This window comes from Phalacrocorax carbo, chromosome 7 (assembly GCF_963921805.1).
Source record: "Phalacrocorax carbo chromosome 7, bPhaCar2.1, whole genome shotgun sequence".
NCBI lineage: Eukaryota > Metazoa > Chordata > Aves > Suliformes > Phalacrocoracidae > Phalacrocorax > Phalacrocorax carbo.
The window spans coordinates 51,816,011-51,839,451 of record NC_087519.1 but is presented as its reverse complement, the minus strand read 5'-3'; the positions used below and the strand labels follow the sequence as shown (position 1 = coordinate 51,839,451).

Below are 23,441 nucleotides of genomic sequence, written 5' to 3'. Positions count from 1 at the left end.
ACCGCATGCCTGCGCTGGGAAAATCATAAAAAGGTATTTGGGAAACAAACGCTTCAAAAAAAACCATGCTGCATCCCTGTGGAGATTGCCACCTACTTCCTATTAAGCCGAAGCTTGCCATATGTTTTAAGAGCTTTTAACCTCCTTTCTCCCTTGTACGGTTCTGCACTTGAAATAGCGCTGCTGGTTCTGCTGCCGTAGGATGTGCTTTTTGCTGGGGGGAAGGGAAGAAAGCGAGCGGGAGGAGGAAAGGATGGAGATTTTACAACCAAAGGGTGATGCTTGTCTAATATAACCCGCAAAATGAGCAACTCTTTCTCGGGCTAAGGTGAGAGAGAAGTATTCACTGCAATAAACTTGTCCGGGCAGGGGCTCGGGCAGTCACCTGCTGCCTCCCTGTAACGGGGGGGGGGGGGGGGTCCCCACTCCGGGCCAGAGACTCATGAAAAGGTAACGATCCATTTCAAAATCCCCCGGAGTGAAAGCGTGTGTACCTTTCCCTCTGCGTCATCCCAAAGAGCTGGATGAAACCTGCCGGCCATCGTGGGTCCGGGAATAAATGCGGGCCGTACCCCTGCGGTGTCAGGTTATCACCGTCACGCGAGCGCCCGCACGGATTTGTCTGTAAACCACGAACCGCGCCATGTTTCCTGTCATTCTTAAGCCTTTGGGAGCCAAAGGCCGCATGAAGATTTCAGCTAACATATTTGTGATTGCTGAAAACGCCTTGACAAGGTGAGGCTACAAATTTAGGAAAAAGGAGGCAAATTAAAGTAGCTCAAGGCGTTTTCTTCTGTAATCTCAAATAGGGAGCAAGGTGAGGGCAGCAAGTCATTTCTGACTTTCTATTCTTATAACAGGCGAAAAAACCAATTTATTCGTGTATTTTGCTTTAATTAATAAGAAGAACATCTACATAACTCTTTTTTTCATCCTGATTTATAATTAACATCACAATAAACCCCCACAAGCATTAAAATAATACATGTATTATGCTCTTTGGCATGTTTATTTCACACGAACACCAATATATGCATTAGCTACGATGCTAATTAGAACTTGCGCTGCTGTACTGTCTGATACTTTAAAGCTTCAAACCAGACTAATGCTTAATTGGGGAAGATCAAGTAGATAACTCTTATTGTGGCTTCCTTAATCCAATGTTAATGTAATCTGTAAGGAAAGGTAGCTACCTCTCCTCCAGCATGCCACCACAGAACTTAAGTGAGCACGCGGTACCCTTCAGGCAACAACTAACATAGGAAATGGGTAGGTTTTTTGGAAAGAACCAGTCTGAATTTTCTCTTTGGATTATAAATAATGCAAATAAGCATGCTTAAAAAGTGAATTTTCTGCTGTGAGAACCATGATGGGATCCTGTAGGATATTACTATAGAAATCTACAGAATTTAACAGTTCACTGTGTCATTTTCAAGGCTTCTTAAAAAAAATCCTTCTTCCTCTATTGCAGCAGATATCTTCTCCGTGCTAATCACATAAACTCTCAAGGAAATCCCATTGATTTCAAAGAGATGAAGATTTCACCCGCTTTTTGTGGTAGTTTACAGGAGTTTTTCTGAAAGCCACCATAAAGAAACATTTCCTCATTTCCATATGAACATGCATTTTCCTGTTCTTTCTCAGAGGTGTCTCCTGTTAGATTTTCCGTGTGATTATCAGATTTATAGGACCTATGGGGACTCTTTGTCTGTATTAACCTCAAGAAACTATATTAAAATAACATTAAGGTTGCTGAGTCAAAGGCTGGGAGGTTAGGAAACACCAGAATTATGTTAAACTAATCTAATTTGGCTTCTTATGCAAATGCCTTATGAACAGCCTACAGTCTGTAATTATATGCTCACATCTACCCCGTGCCTGCTTGGGGGCAAGGGGGAACATAGGTCCTCCATCAAACAGCTGCAACAGCTACCTTCGCAAGACAAAGTAGTGCGTCTCTACCATCTCTTGGCAAACAGCTGCGAGGTCTTCGCTGAGCTTTTCCCACAAAATTCAGCCTGAAGCTGACACCACCACAGGTGATTTGAATTGCTCCAATTTAAATGAAGAAAAAACCAAGAAAACCAAGCGAATGGGTAAAGCAGCTCTATCCGCAGGAGCACCTACCGTCAACGCCTGTAACCGGTCTGGGGAGAAGCCGTTTGCCATGGCAGGAAGGCAAACAGGAGCCACGGCCACTACACGGCACCAGCTGGCACCCGTGGCCCGGCCGCGGCGTTGGTGAACCTGCCGCGGGTGAAAACTACTGCACAAAGCACCCTGGGGTGAACAGTGGTGCTTTTTTAAAAAAAATTAGAAGCGAAAATACAGCTGCACAGCATCGACACAGTATGTCCCATGACTGTCACATATCGTGAATTATCAATCGTTTTGGAAGCGTATATATTTATGGTTATTGCTCAAAGGAGGAGGCTGCCTTCTGCTCTAGCCTTTAACTTCACATCACAGTTTGCTGCTACCTACGCTTAAGCTTCAGGCAGATTTTCCACTCAAAATGACAACCTTTTTTTGCAGTATTTCTGCCATAACTTTCTCTGTGATTCATGACCAAAAGTTTCATTCTAAGAAGAAATACAAAGAGGCAGAGTCAGTTTAAAAATGACCCGCAAAGGGGAAAAATAGAAACAAATAGGGTGCGACCTTTCCTTCCTCCGTTATATATGAAAAAAGTTGCTTTGGTTTTCGAAACAGTTTCAAAGTAAATTCCTCTCATTGATTTTCGCGTTAGAGAAGTGGGCCAGGAAAAGCCCACAGAAGCCAGGAAAACGAGAAATTTTGTCAACTCAAAGGCAGTTTGAGAGTGGAGTTTAACTTCTAGAAGGGAGAATACTAAGAATAAAAATTATTTTAGATACCTAAAGTCCTATTCTCTTACTTAGAGGTAGGACCCCACTGTAGATAACTGAGGTATTTTTTCCCAACCCCTTAAGAGCAAAGCTCCGGGATTAGCTAAATCAAATATCCCCTCTGCTCAAGATAAGCAAAAATAAACCTAAGAAGATTAAATTTTCAAACCTTTCAATGGTTTTCACACACACGAAGAAAATCATTGTCCATTTTCCCTCTCCCCCCTCCCCCCACCAAGATGTATGTATAATTACTTTTTACTATTTATATTAGGCACTTCAGCCAACATCCCTCGAATTACCATAATATAACCACTAAAAGATACGCGTATGCTAACGTATAAATCTAAATAAATAAATAGAGAATACATACAAAACACCTGCTTGCCCCACCAACGGTAAAACCCCCCTGCAGCTGGCGGGGAAATTCTGCCCTCCCCTTCCCCAAGTTGCTACGCAGAAGGGAGCGGTTTTTTTGCTTTCCCTGAAAATCAAGCGTCCCATAAAATGCGGCCCAGAACATTACAGAGGGTGTGGGCAAGACGACTGATACAACGTGGCAGGAGCAGTCCTGCAGGCTGGACCGTAATCCTCAATGTTGCATTGCTATTAATTTTTTTATAATAACGCAGGATTAAATAGAGATTTTCTGTTTTCTTCTTTTTCAAGAACTTCGCACATCTTTACCTAAAACTACCCATGATGTATAAAGTAGCGAGGACTTTTCAAATCTAATTAGCGTGGTTTTTCTGTCTTTTCTACTTTATGCATTTCTGTCAGTCTGAGGAATGAAAGTGAAGAAATCGGGTCTCTCTGATTTCGGTTGGGTCCAAGTTAATTTTTGTCTCAGACAATCGCGTGTTATGGCCCGACGGAGTGTCTGAAGTACAGAAATCTAAAGAATCGTAGTCTAGTAAATATTAAAGGATTGAAAAATCCATAAACTGTACTCTTAGCTTTTATATTTATATTACTTTGATTTACAAAACCTTAATTTCATCTAGCAATGGTTCCTTAAAATACAACGTGTATCTTCTGTATCACCATTTTAGCAATGATTTAAGCTACCACAAGGGTAACTCCCAAGCACAAAGTAATCAGTAGGCTACTACATGTCTGTCTTATACTTGTTTAATCTGAATACCATTCTGTTAAAGATATATAAGATAGTTTCTTTTTCCCTGCTTAAAGAAAAAAAAAGGGAGAGCGAAGAAAATCTACATCTGCCTCCCGCACCTGTTAGGGAGCAGAGTTTTTAGCTGCTATACTGCACTTGGAGAAGAATTTTACCACTATAGGCGCTGCCATATGCACAAAGACACAGATGTATCCAAGAATGTGGAAAAAGCCTGAAATAGTCATCTTTTTTACCTTTACACACCCCCCCCCGCCTTTTTTTTTAAGAAAACTAGGGTTTTTTAATCAATGAGAGTGAGCGTTCTTTCGCTATTCACATGAAAGGAGGGCAAGAGCACATCAGCATCTGGATTACATCAGACTGGCAGCAAGCTAAGGTCAATTAGGGATCAGATTTTTGTTAATTCAGGTCTCTGTTTTATTACTGTGAGGAATTGCTCTGATTCACTAAAAGAGAGCAAAACCATAAAGCAGTTCAACCCTGCCTACCACAGACCATAAAACGAGTACGGATATTGCAAAGCCATGCTCATAGAAACACCGGCATTAACGCGGTTGTCACTGTATTCCACACAATCTAAACCTCCTTTACATTTTTTCTGGGCCATTAAGATAACATAGAAAACTTAAAATAAGTACAATAATTTTGTCGCATCTGCTGCCAGGACAAATGACACGATGACTCCAAGAAAGACATAAAAGTCGTTTTAATTATCTCTTCTTTGAAGGAGGCACTGGCTCAAGCCAGACAGCCTGATCCGGATCTGGATTTTCGCGGAGCTCGAGGTGAACCCCAGGCGTGTCGTCAAGGGCCTCTCTATTTCAGTTAAAGTCAGTTATCGCGGACATCAGCCCCTCCTGTAACACCTCTAAGCGCGGAACATCTGGCTTGAGCAGTCAGCGTTTTGGGCGCGGTGTTGCATCTGTGAAGTCTCGCACCAAAAGCAGCTGCCGGATAATAAGCACTTGATCTGAGGGACGGCAGTTTATGGGTGCCCGCTGCAAACCCCGAAGACCAAAAGGAGGCGTGGGCAGCGTTCACGGATAGCGAAACACTGCGTTTTCCCCACTTCTCTGAACTGAATGCGTGAGAGGCACGATACAGCTTGTCCTGCGGCTTCAGCCTGTTTAACGCTACGGTTCAAATGTGAATCTCATTTTTGTCGGATGGCAATTTTTGTCGGATTGTTTTCTAATTTTTTCAGCGTTGCCTGAACGCCTTTCTAAATACATGCAAATATAAAGCCGTACAGGTGACACACTAAAAATATAATTGGAGCTGGTGCTTTCATAGAAGCAATTAGCAATAGCTCAAGTTGCAATAGATGGCAGCCTCAAGAGGATTGTTGCCCTGGCAGGGAGGTAACTGCAACTTACATTACAGTCAAATGTTCTGTTCTTTAATGCTATTTTGTTATAACAGGCAAGTACAAGGTTGCCGATTACGTATTCATTCCTGTGTACGGCTTTTGGCTGATCTTTTTGTCCACAGACTTCGACGCATACGCTCCACTCCTGTATCTTAAAATATTCCTTCCTAAAGTTAGTGAAAAGAAAGTTACAGTAAATAAGGAAATAAATGCAACTGCAAGTAGGGAAGGCCAACAGCAATGTCGTTTTGGCTCAGGGTGAGATCACATGGCCATACAAATATTCGTCTTGCTCAGAATTTGTACAGTGACTACCACTATGCCTCCTTTTATAACATTACAACTAGACTGACAGATATTTAACAACCACTTTGAACCACCAAAGCAACCTCCAGGGGCTTTATGGTCCCTAGGAGTCACCCTTCCAGTTTCAGCAAACTCCAGGACAAATCCTGCTCCTATAAGAGTAAATGGCAACGTTGCCACCAGGCGGGTCTTCAAATCGACTGCCTTGAACTGCCCCTGCGTGAGCCCCGCGTGCCGCAGCTGCTCTCCTTAGGAGCATGCTTAACGGGGGCCTTAAATACAGGCAGACTGAGTCTCTGAACGTGCTCCGCTGCTCTTCAGTGCAAACGACAGTATCTGACGAGAAAAGAAGTGATGCCCGAGCAACACGGTCAGAAGTGATTTAGGAGAACAGGGTGAGACGGTATCGCACCCAGACGCACCGGTTTTTTTCTAGGCAAATACTTGTATTGTTTTCACATGTGGTTTTGTTTTTTTTTTGTCGTACGGCTGATTACTCTATCATGGACTATGCCATTTAATATTCCATTTGTTCAAGTGGTCTCCGCGGCAGCGGTAGTACCACACGGGGCAGCGGCACGCTACCGTACGACGCGTAACACCGTAGCAAAGTCACTGGGAAATCACGTCAGCATCTGCGGAGTTCCGCAAGCCAAGCCCGGCCTATTCACCTCTGGTTACCCAGGGTTGTTTATATACGCTGTTACTCTTTTGCTCATCCTTTCATGCACCTAAAAATAAAATCGTATTAGAAAGAAAAAAGGAGAAAATTAGGGATGGAGCTCAAAAAGCGGCTTCAATGTGCATCCGATGCGGCACTTTGCCATCACACCGCTGCCTCTGGGAAAGGCAGAAATACGGTCACTACCCTCGCTGGCCTAAAGAAAGCCCTGTGCTGGGGGCTGAATGTGCCATTAATTCCTCTGAAAGGGCCGTTTCCCATCCATCCATATGACTTTTGGAAACAGCCGCTACCCGGCGCACACGTGAACTAGCCATGGCGGGGAGAGAGAGACCGCTTCGATCCTGCCGGTCTCCGTTTGCAACATGCACTTGCCTCTGCCACCCAGTGAGTTAAATGATTATATTCAGGAGCTGAAAGAGCACCACTAAGACGCTGAGTGGTAAACACACAAATCAGGTCAATTCTTTTGCTTTCCTTGTAATCCCTGTACGTTATTTGTTACTGGCTTTTACTGCTGCCTCTTTCTCCTCCTCAGGCGCTCTGTGCACGCATCCGAGCGCTCTTGCTCTCCTTCTCCTTCACACCATGTATTATGGCAATCCCTTCTTATCAAAACTCCTGTATTCTGCACTACTTTACTACATCCACTGGCTTTATATCTTCACCTCTGTTGTCTTTTCTTCACTGTAAATTCTCTAGAGCAGGGAACTTGTTTTCTCCAAGTTTGTACTAAAGCCTGTAAATTTACAGCACTCTAGGAATGTTTGATAACAGCACGTAAATAATTAATAAAAGCTGCAGCAACTCTTTCTTTTTCCCCTATTTGGAGGCCGTAAGGCAGCAAGAGAAGTGGGAGGCAGAAAACATTTTGTGGGCTAAGACAAGATGTGATTCTCACCCCTGTGGGGGGTAACTGGCTGACAAATACTTGCACTTAGGAAAGATCAGGATTAAGTTGTGCAGGAATTAAAGACAAGAAACATTGCTTCAGCTACACAAACCATAAAAGCAGCCCAGAATCACTGTAAACAGCCTCCACCCCCCCAAAAAAAATATAATAAACGTAGGATGAAAAGACTGGGATGTATTAATTTCAGCTCCACGATGGCAAGCAGTCTCTCTCCCTCTCTGTGTACGGATTTGCAAAAGTCCGCTCTTTTGTCCTAGTTTCTCCATCTTCAGTAAAAATGAAAAGAAAAATAAGGGATATCGTGGCAAATCAATAGCTCGCGATTTTGTAGCCCTAACGAGGTACTAAAGGCTTCTAAAATGAAAAAAAAAAACAGAGGTGGAAACATGAAATAAAAACAAGTCAGGCAGAATAACGACTATGAGATCAGGAAACACAGAAAATTGAACAATAAGGTAAAAGAGATTTCCAGAGGTCCCTTCCAACCCCTACCATCCTGTGATTATACGAGAGGCTGTGATACAACCTAGGTACGAAATTATTTTGAGAAAATAAGAATCGAGGGCAAAGGAGAAAGAAAGGGAAAAGATATTTACGTGTATCGGGCACAATTTTCAAAACCTACAAAACATTCAAATCCCCTGGATCCACCTCTAAGTTTATGTTTGTTCATCTCTTAGATATGGAAATTTGAGTCTGGTCTTGTAAAACTTAATTGGATTTTCATGACTGACTTATGTGGCCAAGAATTTACCCACCGAGCGCAAACGGGAACAGGGGCCTTCCACTGGAGCACAAAGGAAAGGACCCGATGGATTTTTGTGCCTTCAAAGTAATCAGTAATATAATCCTGATGCTTATGTCAGTTTTGCCGCTAAATATCCTAGTTTATGAAGGCAATCAAGTACTCTGGCACCACAGAACAGTAACTTTGCACGCAAAGAAATTTGAACCTGGAAAGGGCAGGGACAAAACCAGAAGCCACTATGTCTAGCACTGAATGTTTAATCAAGCAAAACATCATAAAAACACAGAAAAAAGGGCAGTAAATTACTTGATTTTAGTGCAGTGAAGTCTTCAAAATTAGTTCTTTTTTAGAACAGAGACATAATGACTAGCTTTGGAATAGATATTGGCACAGCAGGGCACACAAAAGCCCTGATTAGCTGCTCTATGATGGAATCTTTGGTTAATATTTGTTCTATTTTGGAGTTGATTTCTGACCTTTCCTCTTTGACTTTAATCGGTCAAAATCCAAAACTTTCTGAATTCCTTTAATACCAGATAACTGTTTCTAAACCACCAGAGCGTCGGGTCCCATGCTCCCAACAAAGCGGGGGGGGAGGGAAAAGGCACTTGGCAATTTTTTTTCTCTCACTTTTTCAACTTCAGCTAATTCTGAAGAAGCGAGCAACATGCCTAACAGTCGCAACAGCACTCGCCGTGCAACAGTTCTTGAGCTGGTTTTGAGGAAGCTAAAAAACAACAACTCACCGTGAACTATGTTCTGTCAAGCCTGGTTTGAATGTCCTTCACCTTCCTTTAAAAAAAGAGTAGCAACTGCAGACCTGTATTTCTCTGCCAGTGTTCCATAAGAATACGACACAGTCTTGCTCTAGGTTTTAATCTCAGACAAAGCCATCAAAAGCTTCTTTGTTAACTCCTAAACCAGTGATAATCCTGCAGTTTTTAACTTCTTTGCATTCACAGTTAATAATACAGGAAAATATTTCATGATATTTCAGGGCTCTAGCTGCTGCTGTAATACTGCGTGAGAGCCTCCTCACTGATTGATTTACGTCCACAACTCCTCTTCCAAGAGCTTCCTTCCCAAATTAAACACGCTAATGATTTTCTATGCAAAATTTAACAACCTAATAGGCTGAACAAGTCAAATGAAAATACACTAATTGTTGCCTTTGATGTATATCATTCTGCCAATTCTCTCACGAAAACAGTATGTTAGCATTAGCTGGAGTACTTACTAAGATATATATATTAATAAATAAAAGCTCATATATAATACACATGTTAAGAAAATGACACTGCAGGCTGCGGAAGACACAACGTCAAGGCTTAGGAGTGACACGAATGGCTGTTATACACTGGAAAACCATTTTCACAAGAGCCCCGAAAACAAACTGAAGAACGAATCACAAACCTTCACCTGAATTAGCTAGCGTTGGTTCACAACACTGGGTTTATGCAATAAAAGTAGTCAAAAGAAGATTCCACGGCCAAAATAATAAAGACAGAATGAGATAAGGGAGATGATAAAAGGCTGGCGAGAGAACAGAAGGCTTCCTGCCTAAGCCCAGAGGTCTGAGACGAGTCCCCCCAAGAAACTGCCCAACTGCTTTATGAAGTAAGATTTCCACATGCGCGTATTTTTTCACCCAGAGTACAAGCAATAACGTGTTCTAGCCTACAACCAGCGTCACAGAGTTTTTTCTCTAGAAATCGGTTTATTCCGTCCTCCAGCCCAGTTCTGAGCGCGAGGCTCGGTGGCCCTGCGGTCCTAACACGTGCAAATAAAACAGAGGCAAACAATAAGAGAGTATAAATATTCTTTAAAGAAATAGAGTGACACAGGATTACTTTCTATTGCTTTGTCTTTAAGAGTTTGCGTGTAATGATTTGATAATCTAATCTAATTGATCTCTCCAAGTACTTCTATGGCTCTAATCACTGTAGTATCTGATTAGTGGAACAGATCCATACTTTATCTCCAGATTTAATAACTAAATCTATACTTGAAATAGAGTCACGTGAGTTCACCAGGGAAAGAGGGCCAGATGCTGCTTAGCGGGGGGAGGAGGGAAGGAATGGGGAAAGGCTACCAAGGTCCAGAATGACTGGAAAGGGACATTTGGCTTTGCGTCAAATCATCCCTCTGCAACCAAGTTCCATTTAAACAGCACGTTTCTGGGGTTACGGAAGTAAAGCAGGAATGTGACATAACTAATGGGGGCAGAACCAAAAATGAGCTACTGTCTATGGCCCGCTCTCCTTCAAACTGTCTCTTCTGCAAGCATAAAGTAAATGTAATTATTATTATCGTTTCTTTGTTCTCTTCCAGGCTAGCACTTCATCAGCCTGAAAATTATGACATTTCCTGAATGTGTTTCAATGGCTTCTTAACCTTTCTAGTTCGTGAGTGCCAGCACAGTGGCAGGCTGCACTCGGAGATTTCAGCAGCGAAGAGGTTAACACCCAAAACTGCTCATAATAACAAGAGTATTCACTGAGCCAGATAATCACTCACACAGCATTTCAATCCAAAGTCACTTAAAGTTCAAAAGAAACCGCTGTATTTCTTCAAGGAAGTGACAGCATTTAGAATATTCATAATTCAAACAACAGGCCAAATTCCGACTTACTGCTGAGTTTATCTGTTTTTAATCGAGCAGTATTAAGGGCTAGCTTTTGCTCTACCTCAGGCCAAACCTAGTTTGTGACACATCCTCTCACAGATGCCCAAGTACTGGACGAGGGGTGACAGCCAGACCGCTGGCACAGTGCAAATGTCGGGCGTGGGAGAGTTATGGAGCGTTTCTGGTAAATCTTTTTGTTTCTTCCTCTCTCGTTTGACTGCTGCTTGTTTGTCGTGCCGATACTCAGCCAAACCACCTTGCAAGTTGAGTACGTCAAAGCTCCGGACAGAAAAACAGCAACTAATATATATGGTGGCAAACTCTGGAGTGAAAAATAGTTTCTGCCACTTAAAACTGCAGGGCGGAATTGTGCACTGCCTTCTTCTTGGTCTTCTTTTGCCCAAAGGGAAAGGGCCTTTTAATCTTATTTCTCTGCTTGGTTTGCGCGTTGCCTGGCAGCGTACACCTGCTTCGACGTGTGTGTCAGGAGCCTTCTTTGCTGTCAAATCCCCTTCCCGCTTCTTGCGGCTCATCTTCTGTCTCCCAGCTCACCTCTGCAAGCGAACATCCCTCTCACGCCTAACCACATTTCGGCAGCCATCTTTCAAAGGTGTCAGGGACAGAAAGAAAATCAGCCTGTCAAAAACACATGACTCTCTCACAGTTCAAGGGACAATGTTCTCTTTCACGTGTCAATGACACGGAATATAACGCACGCAGAAGGGGATGCGAGGGATTTCTGCTAACAGGCCCAGATTTAGGATGGGGGGGGGCGACTTTTCCTGCGACCTCTTCAGCAATCATCCCTGTCTCTGTACAACTCCAGCACCCATTTCCCATGACCTGGTATCAAAATGTGCTTTGGGGCGGGTAGTGCCTTCCGTCCTTAAAGAACTGCAACTGTAATGCCGCAAGAATTGCCGGTTAATCGAGGGTTTCATCGCGCTTTAAAGCAAAGACCATCGATACAGCTTTTGCTTCTTCCTTTATGTGAGACTTCATCTACGGAGACTTCATACAAAAGAAACTGCAGGTGCTTCAGCACTTAAATATAGCAACTATTTTTTTTCTTTCAAAATTTATTGTTTCTAGCAAAAGCAATCCATTCGTCATTAACAAACAGCTCAGTTAATTGCTGAAAAGTGAAGAAAACAAATTTAATTCTCCTTCCTGTTCCACACAGCGTGGCGGTTAATCAATTAAAACCAAGGGGGGGGTACTTCGTCTGAGTTTAGCATCACAGAGAACCAGGGAAAGGGCTAAGATTTTAAAATCTAGGTTTACAGCCTGATGATTTCTTGTGAAATTTCATGAAATAAACGTGCCTCTACAACAGCTATACAGTAACATTTCATTGATCCAAAGTGCTACATAGATCATGGGGCACTATCATTAACGAAAGCAGGCTTGGAGTAGGTAAACACACAAAATCTGCGTAATACCAATTTGGCTCACATAACTCTCTTAGGTCTGGCCTTCAGCAGCTAAGTTCCGATTGAAACCAAAAAACCTCCAAATTCTTTTTGGCACTTCAAGCTAAATATGAAAGCACCTGAATCAATATCAATTTTGCAATCAAGTTAGACAAATTGTACTGGCTTTCCTTTGAGCTTTCAAATCTGTTTGTGACTGTATATACATAGATAAATGCACGTTCCATATGCCCTTACCACTGGGTCCATCTCATTAAAACTATTGCTTTGGAAATGAAGATTCTCAGAGACTAAATACTCATTGGCTCAAATAGATCCAGCCGGTGAACGCGATGTTCTGTTTGCCCATTCACTACGTTAACGCTAATATATTAAAGAGTGAAAAGCAAAGCGTAGCGTTGGCAGAAACTAAAAAAATCCCTGCCAGGGCACTGGAATGGAGCTTGACCACGGTGGTGCTCCGCTTCTGGTTAAAGGGCAGCAAGTCCTTTGCAAAGCACCACAACCGTATGAGCAAATCAGTTCTTGTGTTGGCCACCTCAGCAGGGAACCTTGACACAAGATGGTAGAAGCAGGGAGCTCTTCTCCAGGCCGCGGGCGGGTGGTCTGTCTGCAGCTTGGCGTAGGGTAAGACATTACTGCTACCTCCAGGACCTCCGGCCTCTCGGAGCTCTGCCTCCATCCTTTTGTGGGACATTACAATTCTGCATTAAAATAGGTCCTGCAAATCCTCCTTAATCAGGCTTGAGCAAAAATGAGCTGATGTGAACCAAGTGACTTCCACAGAAGGTTTGTCTAACCTGCCTGAACCATCTGAAGTAGCTGGGAAGAGTGTGCATGAGTCATTCCCCTAACAAAACTGGGAGCAAAGACTGGAGGAGGAGCCCCAGCTGGTAGGTGGGAGGTAAGCAGCCGGGTGCAAGAGAGATGGGAGGCCCCTCCAGCTGGTTCCGACATAGCTCCAGGCTGCCCAGAGCCGCAGCCCGGCGGCGGGGTGCCGTCTCTGGAAGCAAAACCGAGGCGGATGTCGCCGTAAGGGCGGCTGCACGGTTGCCAGTCATGCCATAGGTACACTGCTATACACCCATCACTTAAGAACACGCTATATTAGGTTTAAAAAAAACAGAATGACAAAATAAGCCTAAAAATTATATATGCCTTCCTGCCATTTTCAATAACTCTTAAAATTGACTGAAGGGAGGGAAGAGAGATCATCTGTACACCACAGAAAGTTGACACGAAGGAGGATGAGAAATCTGCGATCCCGAGGTTCTGGTAGATTCTGCCTTATGTTAGCCTTGCCTGTCATTCCCCACCCACTCTGGCGGAGAGAAAGGGAGATGCTCCACAGGGTTCCTCTGCATCCACGCTGCTTTGCTCACCTCCTGTGCTCGGAGCATCACATGGACAAGAGGAATTTTTTCCTCTCTTTTCCCCAACGCCTGGAGTCGCACTGTTTGGACATTCCAATATATTAGCAGATCATCAAAACTCGGCACGTAACAAAAACTTCCTCATGTTTAGAGGAGCTTTTTTATCATCTTCAACCAACTGTTGGATCGGTTTTCCCTTCTGTATAGAAGAAAGATGCCTAAGTACAGTCTCTGCTTGCACATAGATCCTGTTTGCTCTGGGCTGAGCCTTCTAGAAAGATTCAGCAAGCTGTGCATTCTTCTTACAAAATGCACCTTTCCATTAAAAATCCGCAGGCAGTTTTTAGGTGTAAGAATACAGAGAACAGAAAGTAAAGACAAAAAGGCAATAGAGACAAATCCTTTTCCATGAGCTTTGTGAAATCTTTTCTCAAAATAACTTTGGAGGGGTTTTACTGCCAGTTCATAATGTGGATGAATCACTTCTGATATTTCTGATAAAACAATATTCAAAACTTCAAAATCACTTCCAATTCATTTATGCCACCATTTAATTAGGGCTTCTGCAACATGTTACAAGGACGTCATTATCCCCTATAATTGTATAATAATTACAATTTTTAATGAAATAATTGCAAGTACACCAGATGTGTAGATATAATTATGATAATTACGTAAATACCTGATTTTCAGCTAATAGTTAAAGAAGGCCTTTACACAAAAGGGTGAAATTTAACAAATGAAAGCTTTCCAGAAAACAAATACAAGTAATAAACGGCTGTCTGTCTCATCTAAATTTTGCCTTAGTAGCTTATCTCTCTATATATACTATACATTATGTTTTTCCACACGCTATCAAATCATATAAGAATACAAAAATTATTTAAACAAATACTAAACCATATGGAGAGACCTCAGTACGTCACCTCTGCAGGGCCTGATCCCAACCCACCGACGTTAAGGTAGCTCAGACCCCATAATCCTACAATAGCTCAGCATCCCACAAGACACTGAACTGTAAATTGCCGTTTGGCGAAGGAAGATGTGAACAGCACCCACAAGAGCCATACAAACTGTGCTACGATTCCTCTGCAACGTAAAGGGACAGATCCTGGGGCCGGGGAAGGGCCCACGTGCGGAGGAGTCCCTGGCAGCTGCTGAGGGACCGCGAGCCTTCCTCAGGGCACAGCACTCCAGCACAGCTGCTGCTAAACCGTTCCCGTCGTGCCGGCTATGATCTTCTCCCAAAAATGTGTCTTTTCGGTCGAGTCTGCTGGCTATACCCCTGCTAACACAGAAACCCCGCAGAAGATGTATTCCCCCTCCATCCCCCTTGGTGGACAGGCCTCTACGAGGCAAAGGTATTTCAATGAAGGAACTTCTTCCAGAGCTTTATCAGCTGAAGAACCAGAAATTATTCAAGCACATCATTTTTCCTTCTGTTCAGTCACATCCTTAAGACTAAACTTCCTATGCATTTACCTACTATCAGGATGAATAGGAAAAAGCCACCCTCGATAAAAAGCATATAGAAAACTCTACCAGGGCAGATTCTGATAACTGCCCTGATAGCATAAAGGGATATTAAAGAAATTCCCACAGCAGAGGAATTAGCGGCATGATTTATTCTTGCTGCTGAAATGTTTCAAAACACGTTGGCAAAACTCTGGAAGGGAAAAGCAGCTGCAGCACCTGCACTACGCCATCTCCGTGGGTCTTGCAATTTCTGCATTGACTTCGAGCAGCCCTGAGGCGGCTCCGATTCTGGCCAGAGACCACTCTGCTCCCGGCAAAGCGTTAGAGCATAGGTGCAAACATGGCTTACGCTCCGCTTTGTCCCACTTTCCTTAGCCTTGTATTGTTCAGTGTTGTTTCCTTTTGGGATAAATCTTCGTTATTACAAGCGTGAGAAAGTAAAATAAGAGATATTAATGTTAAAACCAAAGGAAATGGTTTGATATCCCAAAAACAAATTTCATTTATGTTAAGCTCATTAAAGCAGCTGGGCTCTGAATGCAGAACGTAATTAATAGCACTACACGTATCAAAGTAAAGACGACATGTAAATTTGACAACATAAAGTAAGTAAAAATGAAGAGGGCTAAAGAATTGCAAGTGAAAAGAATTTGGGAAAAAACAGTTGAAATTATACCAAAGCAAATTCAATTTATAAGCAGATTATTAACATTATAATCGAGATGATCCTCAAGAATGATTTGACACATGTAAGCATCGTGTTTCAAGCTTCAAAAAATATGTAAAGTATACTAAAAATATTTGTATCCGTGTGTATTATAAGGAAACAAAGGAATGGAGAGCATGAACACAGAGAAGAGCAAAGGAATATTAGCACAATACAGGGGCGAAATGACAAAAAAAAAGCAAGCAGAAACTGATAGTAACTGAAATGTTCCTCCTGAAAATGTACAAATATAGTTCCATAGCTATTTTTCATCATATTTGTCCGTTCTGGCTTTAAGTGATAAATTTGAAACTAGTAAATCGAAACCCATCTCACGGTTGTTTACCGAGTCTGACTGGTCCAGCCCGAGAAAGGCCAGGGGAAAAAGCACAAAGCGACTTAGTATTATCAGGGTAACAGTACTATTTTAGAGCCTGTGTGTGGGAGGATGTAGGAAATGCAAAGCAAGCAGTAAAATAATGGACAAGGAATGGAATTAGATGAGAATTTAAGACCTGTTAGAGCTATAAGCACTGTCAAGGTATATGAACAGAGCAATGACAGCACGACGACTGCGTGGTCAGCAAGAGCTCGGAGCCTGAGCATCTAGACATTTACAGAGGACTTTGACCAGTGTTGATGGCATTTAAGATGACTGGAGTCTTAAAATGCAGCCTGCAAAGTCTTCTATTGTCAAGCATTGGGTCAGCCAGAAAGAGGACTGTAGAAAGTACATCAGAGCTTAAGCATTTTATTTTATTTCAAATATGACATAAACCTACTGCGCATCTTTGAAAAACGCCGCTAACTGACACTAACAGCTTTAGATTGTGAAAGGATGAAAAGGTCTGTACAAGACAATGTTTGCTTCATTATCTTCTTCCATGTATTACTAGTATAATAGGAAATGCTGCAGTGGTATCTGAGGAATGAAAACCAGGAATACAGTGCTTCAAAAAGGAATAGAAAATTAGAACAACCTTGGCGTCGTAGCGCACAGCCTCGGAGTTCATGATTACGGGCTACATTTGTGCCTGCGGATACCGCAGGGATGAATTTTAGCCTCACGAGGCCAGAATAAGGATGAGGGCTTTTCAGCCAGGAGCGAGCAAGGGTGAATGGGGGCAAAACTTCGAATGTGTCCAGGCAACTACTGACACAAACATACTAGGGGCAAATAAATCGTTACGCATTTTCAAAGGGGCCTAATGAAGACACACACCCTTTGTAAGGGTGGATGTACACCAAAGGATGCACTAAGGTAGCTCGGTGGGCTTTGACACTCACTCTCGAGCCACCATGAGCCCTGGTAACGGTCTGCAAATGCTCGTTCTTAGCCTCCTGGGAACGCAGCATATTTTGACATAGCTCAGCCTACAGCGATGGAGGCTCGCACCGTAGGTTTCATACTTTTTGTTTATATGGCCATGGAAAAAGAATATTTCAATCACTTCGACATCATTTTCTACGTTACATATTTAGAAAAAAAAGAACCTGATAATCGATTGACAAATTCTATCAGTGGAAACGCGCTTTGTAACAGGTCTCAGCTTGTCCTTTCCCAGTTGATTTCAGAGCTGAAACAGGTATACAGAAAGAAGGGCATTTAATGAAGTCCATGGGAACCGCACTTGTTGCATTAGTTCCCTTTTTCCAATTTTTGATGACACATAAGCGGTTCTAGGATAGCTAAATGGAGTATTGGAACAAACACCCAACAGAAACACAGGGTAACAGGCTAAACCGAGGTCTTTTCATTTCTGCTTAGACTTGTAAGACGTATTTAATATTGCTAAGCTTAAAAGCCTTAAAGTTATCAGTGCCATTTACGAGTCACAGTTGATGTAACATATTCTCTATTGAAAACAATTAATGATGAAAGGAGGGTGAGATTACAGCAGTGTGACTTGCGTTTCATTTCCAAGAATGTATTTGTGTGTCTGTATATACGTTCCTATGCGTCCGTCGTTACCGCAGCCGTAACCCAGAATGTATGGCGTTGGGAGCTTTGCTCTGAAAACCAAGCAGCCCATTAGGATGCATAAATATTAATAGAGCTGTCTAAGCCTACAAGCTCAAATGAGGTAGTTCAGATCATGATTCTTTGCATTTAAAATTTATTCATGCACCAACTAGAATAAGAAACAGAATCCACATGTGAAGAAGTCACTGATGTTGGGCGGTCTCTTAGCCACTGATAATTCCTAAACATAAAAGTAAGGATCAAGTGATTTCTTTCCTTATGCTACTCCCAGCTCTCCTCCAAATACTAATGTATCCGAACCTGACCGTGCCTCGTTCCGTGACATTGAGTATCTATCACATTCTCTACAAAAGCTACACCTCCCCATTTTCACGTTCAGATCTCTTCAGGCATTATGAAGGCTTTCGTACAGGTTCAGAGAAAGAGCACGCTGTCATCCCAAGCGCAGGACACACAATACCTGGGGTTTCTTTCAGTGGCCGTAGTAGCAATCATTTTCAAATTTTCTTTACGTAGTTGTCACTAAAGTAGAAAGTTCACAGTGCAAACTATTGCAACGTAAAGAAATTAACACAGAGTATTAAAAAACCACAGGCATGCAGCTGAAGCAGGACGTAGAGTCCTCCTAAGAGATAGCAAGTTACTTTAACATTCTGGATCACAAGTAAAATAGAGAGCTGAAATACCAAACAGAGTGCAAAACTATTCAGGTATTCCCTAGAAATGATGCAAAAGTTTATCAGGAAGTCCAGGAAATACCACAAAAACAACAATATAATTAGTATCAGTCAGTAAAATGGGGTTACCTACAATATAACCTAGGTTCTATTGAAATCTAGAAGTATGGATCCTAGCCTCTAAAAAAAAAAAAACCAACACAAAACTTAATTACATGTCTTTGCACAGATTCTCTAAAACCAGCCCTAATGAGTAGAGAGGTTTCTGCTTGTATGAATATCCATAATGGAATTAGTAACCTCTGACCTTCAGTACCTGAAGCAAAAGACATTAAAACAGATGATCTTTCTTTATCTATTGAATCTGTAAATTGAAGGTGAAGTATACTGAAATATAGGCATCCATATTTAGCATAAAGCACGATATATTGTCTCACTCCTTTTCGCCCAGCTCCAGCCTATCGCTTCGTGGTCCCTGCAGAGCGCGTATCCACATCCCACCGACAGGTGGTAATGGTTAGAATCACAGAATCACAGAATCATTAAGGCTGGAAAAGACCTCCAGGATCATCAAGTCCAACCCCCAACCCAACACCCCCGTGTCTCCTAAACCGTGCCCTGAAGTGCCGCACCTACACGTGCTCCTCACCATCTCTAGCATGTCTCATGGATGGAATTCCTTTCATTTCTGCATCTATCTTCATCAGATTACTCCCTGTTCTTCAAACTTTTGAATTCTCTCATGTCCCTCACTGGACAATTAAGTATAGCTACTGATTTTTTAAATCGAATTCAATCTATTTCATGTAATAAGAAAGAATCAAACAATATATATGATAGCGTACCGCTGTGGGTTCAGTCACTGTGAATTTATATCACCTTTATTCATTAAAAAGGTGGTGTAAAAGTCCGCCTCTTATTTTCGTATTTCCTCTTTTCCGGTAATTTTTACCACTAAATGTAATGAAATTACTGCAACCTCAAAATCCAGCAGAAGAGGGAATACCGGGCCTTTCTTCTTCCTCATACAAAACCAGTGCTATTTCCAAGCTGCTGTTGCTGCTGAGATGCTGTGACTCTACTGCAACTGTGTTCTACGACGTGATTCCTTTTACTACTAGTATGGGGGAAACCCAAGCCAAGGATAATCTTAGGTTACACACAGGTGAGTAGAGCGTGAGTTCCTCGGAGAACAGAGGTTACTACAGCTACGCCAACTTCCCAGGCTGAGGGTATTCAGGTCTCTGCGCTTGTCAACGGGAAAAGGGAGGCTCCTGCTGCTCTTTATTGTGCTGCGTGTGCAATGAATTTAACTCGAAAGGTACCTACTGAATTTCAGATAACTCTCTCTTTATTCTCCTTCAGGCTCACAGGACAATCAACATGACTCTCATCTACTGGGCTCTCCCTCCCTTTATTTTTCCTATTTTTCTAATTATTTTTTTTTTAATATTCTCTCATAGGAAAAGATGCTTGCTGAGAACAATGATGGAGATCTGCATCTTTATTTATGACTTTGTGAATCAGCGTCTGGGTGATAGGAAGTGAAAGTTGCTCAGCTAATTACACACGCTTGATGAACTGCGTAATAACTGCTGCAGCGCTGCACATTAATTGAATGCACATAAATGACAGCAGTTATCCTAACTTGACTGATGGGTGAAGAAGTGACGTGGCTCACAGTACCCTGATTATCTCTGTTTCCGACTCCGGGAATCCAGCTTAAACAACTGTATTTTTACAGCACGAGCAAAAACTCCCTAACAAAAAACATTGTAAGTTGCCTCAAAGCCCGACACTAAAACCAAATTGCCTTAAGACACTGAAAGTGGATTCAGACATCTAAAAAAGCATACACACAAAGCAGCTACAATTAACAATAAATAATTAACAACTGGCTGCGACTAACAGTCAGTAGGAGCTGTAAGAGCAAAAACCTTGGAAAATAAGGCCACCCTCATTTAGATGCCTAGATACCGCCTTGAAAAGCTGATATTGAGGTGAACTTGGCCCAGCTCTAAACAATTTCTTGCTGTGACACTTTCCTAAAGCGTATTTGTTCTGGAATAACAGGGACGTATAGCAACTGATATACAAAATATGGATTACAGCTAATAGGTGACCACATATGTCCGCACGACTCTCTGTTTACCCTAAAAAAAAAGGCATTCTAGATTCAAATGTAGTCCAGCTATTAAATAACATGTCATATTAAAGAAAACCATAAAGAAAAATAATTTGATGTAGAACAAATGTGTGAAGTAGTACAAAATTAGTACTGCAAACTAGTACCAAATATCTACTTTAAATCAGTATCAAAATATACCTTCTATATCGCGTATCAATTGCTTCGGGCATTTGCAAATGTTCACAAAGAAATCTGCAAATTCTCCCACGCTGTCTAACCCAAAAAGGGTCGAAGCCAAGTTTCCAAAGCTTCCAAAAGCCGCCTAGTTTCCAAAGTACCATGTCACAATATTTTAACGTTTCCCTGCACCCCTATTAGGAGATTTTTTGGCTTTGCAAAGAGCTGTAATCACATAATAAAGGAAATCAACGCTTACTTTTAGGAGCGTGTAAACAAAAACAAGCGTTTCACGTCTACGTTTTGGGCAAGTTAACACCGGTCCAAGAAAATAGGTGGTATCAGGTAGGAAGTCGATGCAGATTTGCAGCTCTGCTGCGGGCTAATACACCATAGCCATCGCGCTATACCACCGGAACACAGAGCTGCGGAGCCGTGCCAGCAGCTCCAGCGCAACCGCGCCAGGCCCCAGGCGTACGAGCGACCTCCCCCGCACGCGTGTACACCGTACGGTACCTACGTACGGGTGACAGACGCTCCTCGAAACCACGAGGCCAAGGCGCAGGAGCTGCCAATAAGGTCAGCACGAGATAGTGCAAGAGAGATGGTCAGGTGCAACTGAATTCAGGCTTTACAAACGTTCTCGTCTCATCTGCTTTACACGGTCCCCGCTTTAAAACACCTTTCTGGCTTCATTAGGACAAGATAGTCCCTAACGGTTCACAGCATCAGTAAATCAGCCTCTCTCAGCTGTATTATTTGTTCTTCCTTCGCAAGGTTTCGATCTTTCCCCCGTTTTTATTTTTATTTTTTGTCCACTTTATACATACCTCCTTTTCTACAAATTTTCTTGCCGGGTTTTCTGGCACATTCCTTGGATATTCTTTTGACTGAAAAATGAATAGAAGACTAGAAAATAACATGGAGCTCCATCACAGACAGTAGGAGCATGCAACACCGCTATCTAACTTAAATATGACCTGCTTTATTAGGTGCGGAAGATTCTCAACTCGTTGTGCCTGCACATGCAATGGATAAGATGTTGATGCATCTTCCCAGAAGTCAGTGGGTGGCAATGAGAATTAGGTACCAATTTTGACCTAAAAATACACGTGCTGTGGGAGAAAAAAAATGACTGGAGACGGAAAAAAAAACAAAAACAAAAAACCAACAAACAAAATAAAACAAAAAAACCCAACCAAACCAAACAAAAAAACCAAACCAAGGACAGATGCATACACAGAGAAGCAGCATGCATACATATAATATGCTGGCATGCAAACGAAGAAAGCCGTGCATGCTACCAGTACACGTGAATTAATATTGTTAGAACATAGAACAGGAAAATAAAAAGATCTCCCTGTTTCGCCTGCTATTAACTCACCATCCTCGGTTGGGACATAGATATTTAAATAGAGGCAGTCTTCATTCTGATCTTGTACATAGGTGGAAACTACATCCAAGTTATTAGTAAACCACACGGGAAGCATGACTTCAGGCAACCTGCCTTCTATAATGTTCTGGGGGCACACTGGAGCAAACTGAGTGGTATTTTTGATATCTGCCCAGGGAGACGGAGGCTCAGGAGGTTGAAAGCGGCGCTCCCCTGTTGGAGGGGCAGCATACGGAACCCCAAGAAACTGAATAACGGGCCCCAAAATTTCATTATTAAGTTCCTTCTTAATCCCTCTTATCTTGCCAAAGTTGGTGGTCACCACTGGGTTGGTATCATCCAATTTTTGGGAGGACACAGCTGCAGCGTGAAGCAAAAATCCAAGCATACAAAAAGCAAAAGTGGCATTCAATCCCATGTGTAACAGGCGGGCTATCATCGCTCTCCATACACAGTTCAGCCACATGGATCTTGGAAAGGCCATGGTCCCACATTAGTTGTGTGACTACAGTGAAGCAATCTGATTTGTATCCACTGGTGTAAAAACAGGGCAACCGGAGGAAACAGATCAAGTTTCCTAAATAGGTGCCTGTCAGAAAAATCTCAAAAGGCTTTTCATGCGGTAAGTATCTTCCATTGATTTCACACTTATTGAAGCTGCATCTTCACTCAGCACTATTTATCAGACTACATCCTATTGACAATTCTGTTTTCCATAGCAGCAATATGAAGAGAGCAGCCATTTACTGCAGAATCCCCTCTTATAAATCAAATCCAGTTAGCCGCAGGTCTATATCCTGGAGAAAATGAAAATAAATCATTAGTATGAACGAGCTAATATGAGCAGAGTGATAACTAGATGTTTCACAAGTTATTTACATACATTAATAGTTGCTAGAGTCATGTAAGTAAAATTGCAGTAGTTTATGGGTCCATGAAATGGCGGGTGAAACACTGATTAACTGGATTATCTATAATGTCACCTGTTGAATTTACAGGGATTTTTCAGAAGAAGCAGGACTCACAGAAAACACATTTTTAAAATTCACCTTTTTAAGAATAAGCAATTTGCTGCCAGGCTACATTGCCTAAGTGTTTATGTTAATATTTGATTTAACTTAATCAGCTCATAATCAATTTTCACCTTGTTTGCACAAGTTGATTTATCAAAACGAAAGTAATTATTTCTTAAAGCAGAAGATAGCGAAATTAAGATAGACAGGCATGCCGAAGACTCAAATGCATTTTATTTCATTAAAAGCAGATTATAATACATACAAACATTTTTTTGTTCATTTTAAAATACAACTTCCGATTAAAACATTGAGGCAACTGGAACCCATGTGTGAGGATAACTGGAATTACGGTGCTTACTCACGATAACCGGAATTACCGTACTTTACATGGTTTTCTTGTTCCACAAGTTCCCGATAGCCGATGAAAAA

General features: G+C 42.1%; 1 protein-coding gene across 1 annotated transcript in view; it reads right to left on the bottom strand.

Moving 5' to 3' along the window:
• The window catches only part of NLGN1 (neuroligin 1), a 316,462-nt gene extending 293,798 nt beyond the window's left edge, over positions 1–22,664 (bottom strand). Inside the window, exon 1 of the mRNA XM_064458015.1 lies at positions 21,988–22,664. Coding sequence (XP_064314085.1) covers positions 21,988–22,480 — 493 coding nt within the window. The 5' untranslated portion in view covers positions 22,481–22,664. The remainder of the gene's footprint in view (positions 1–21,987) is intronic.
• Positions 22,665–23,441: the final 777 nt, after the last annotated feature.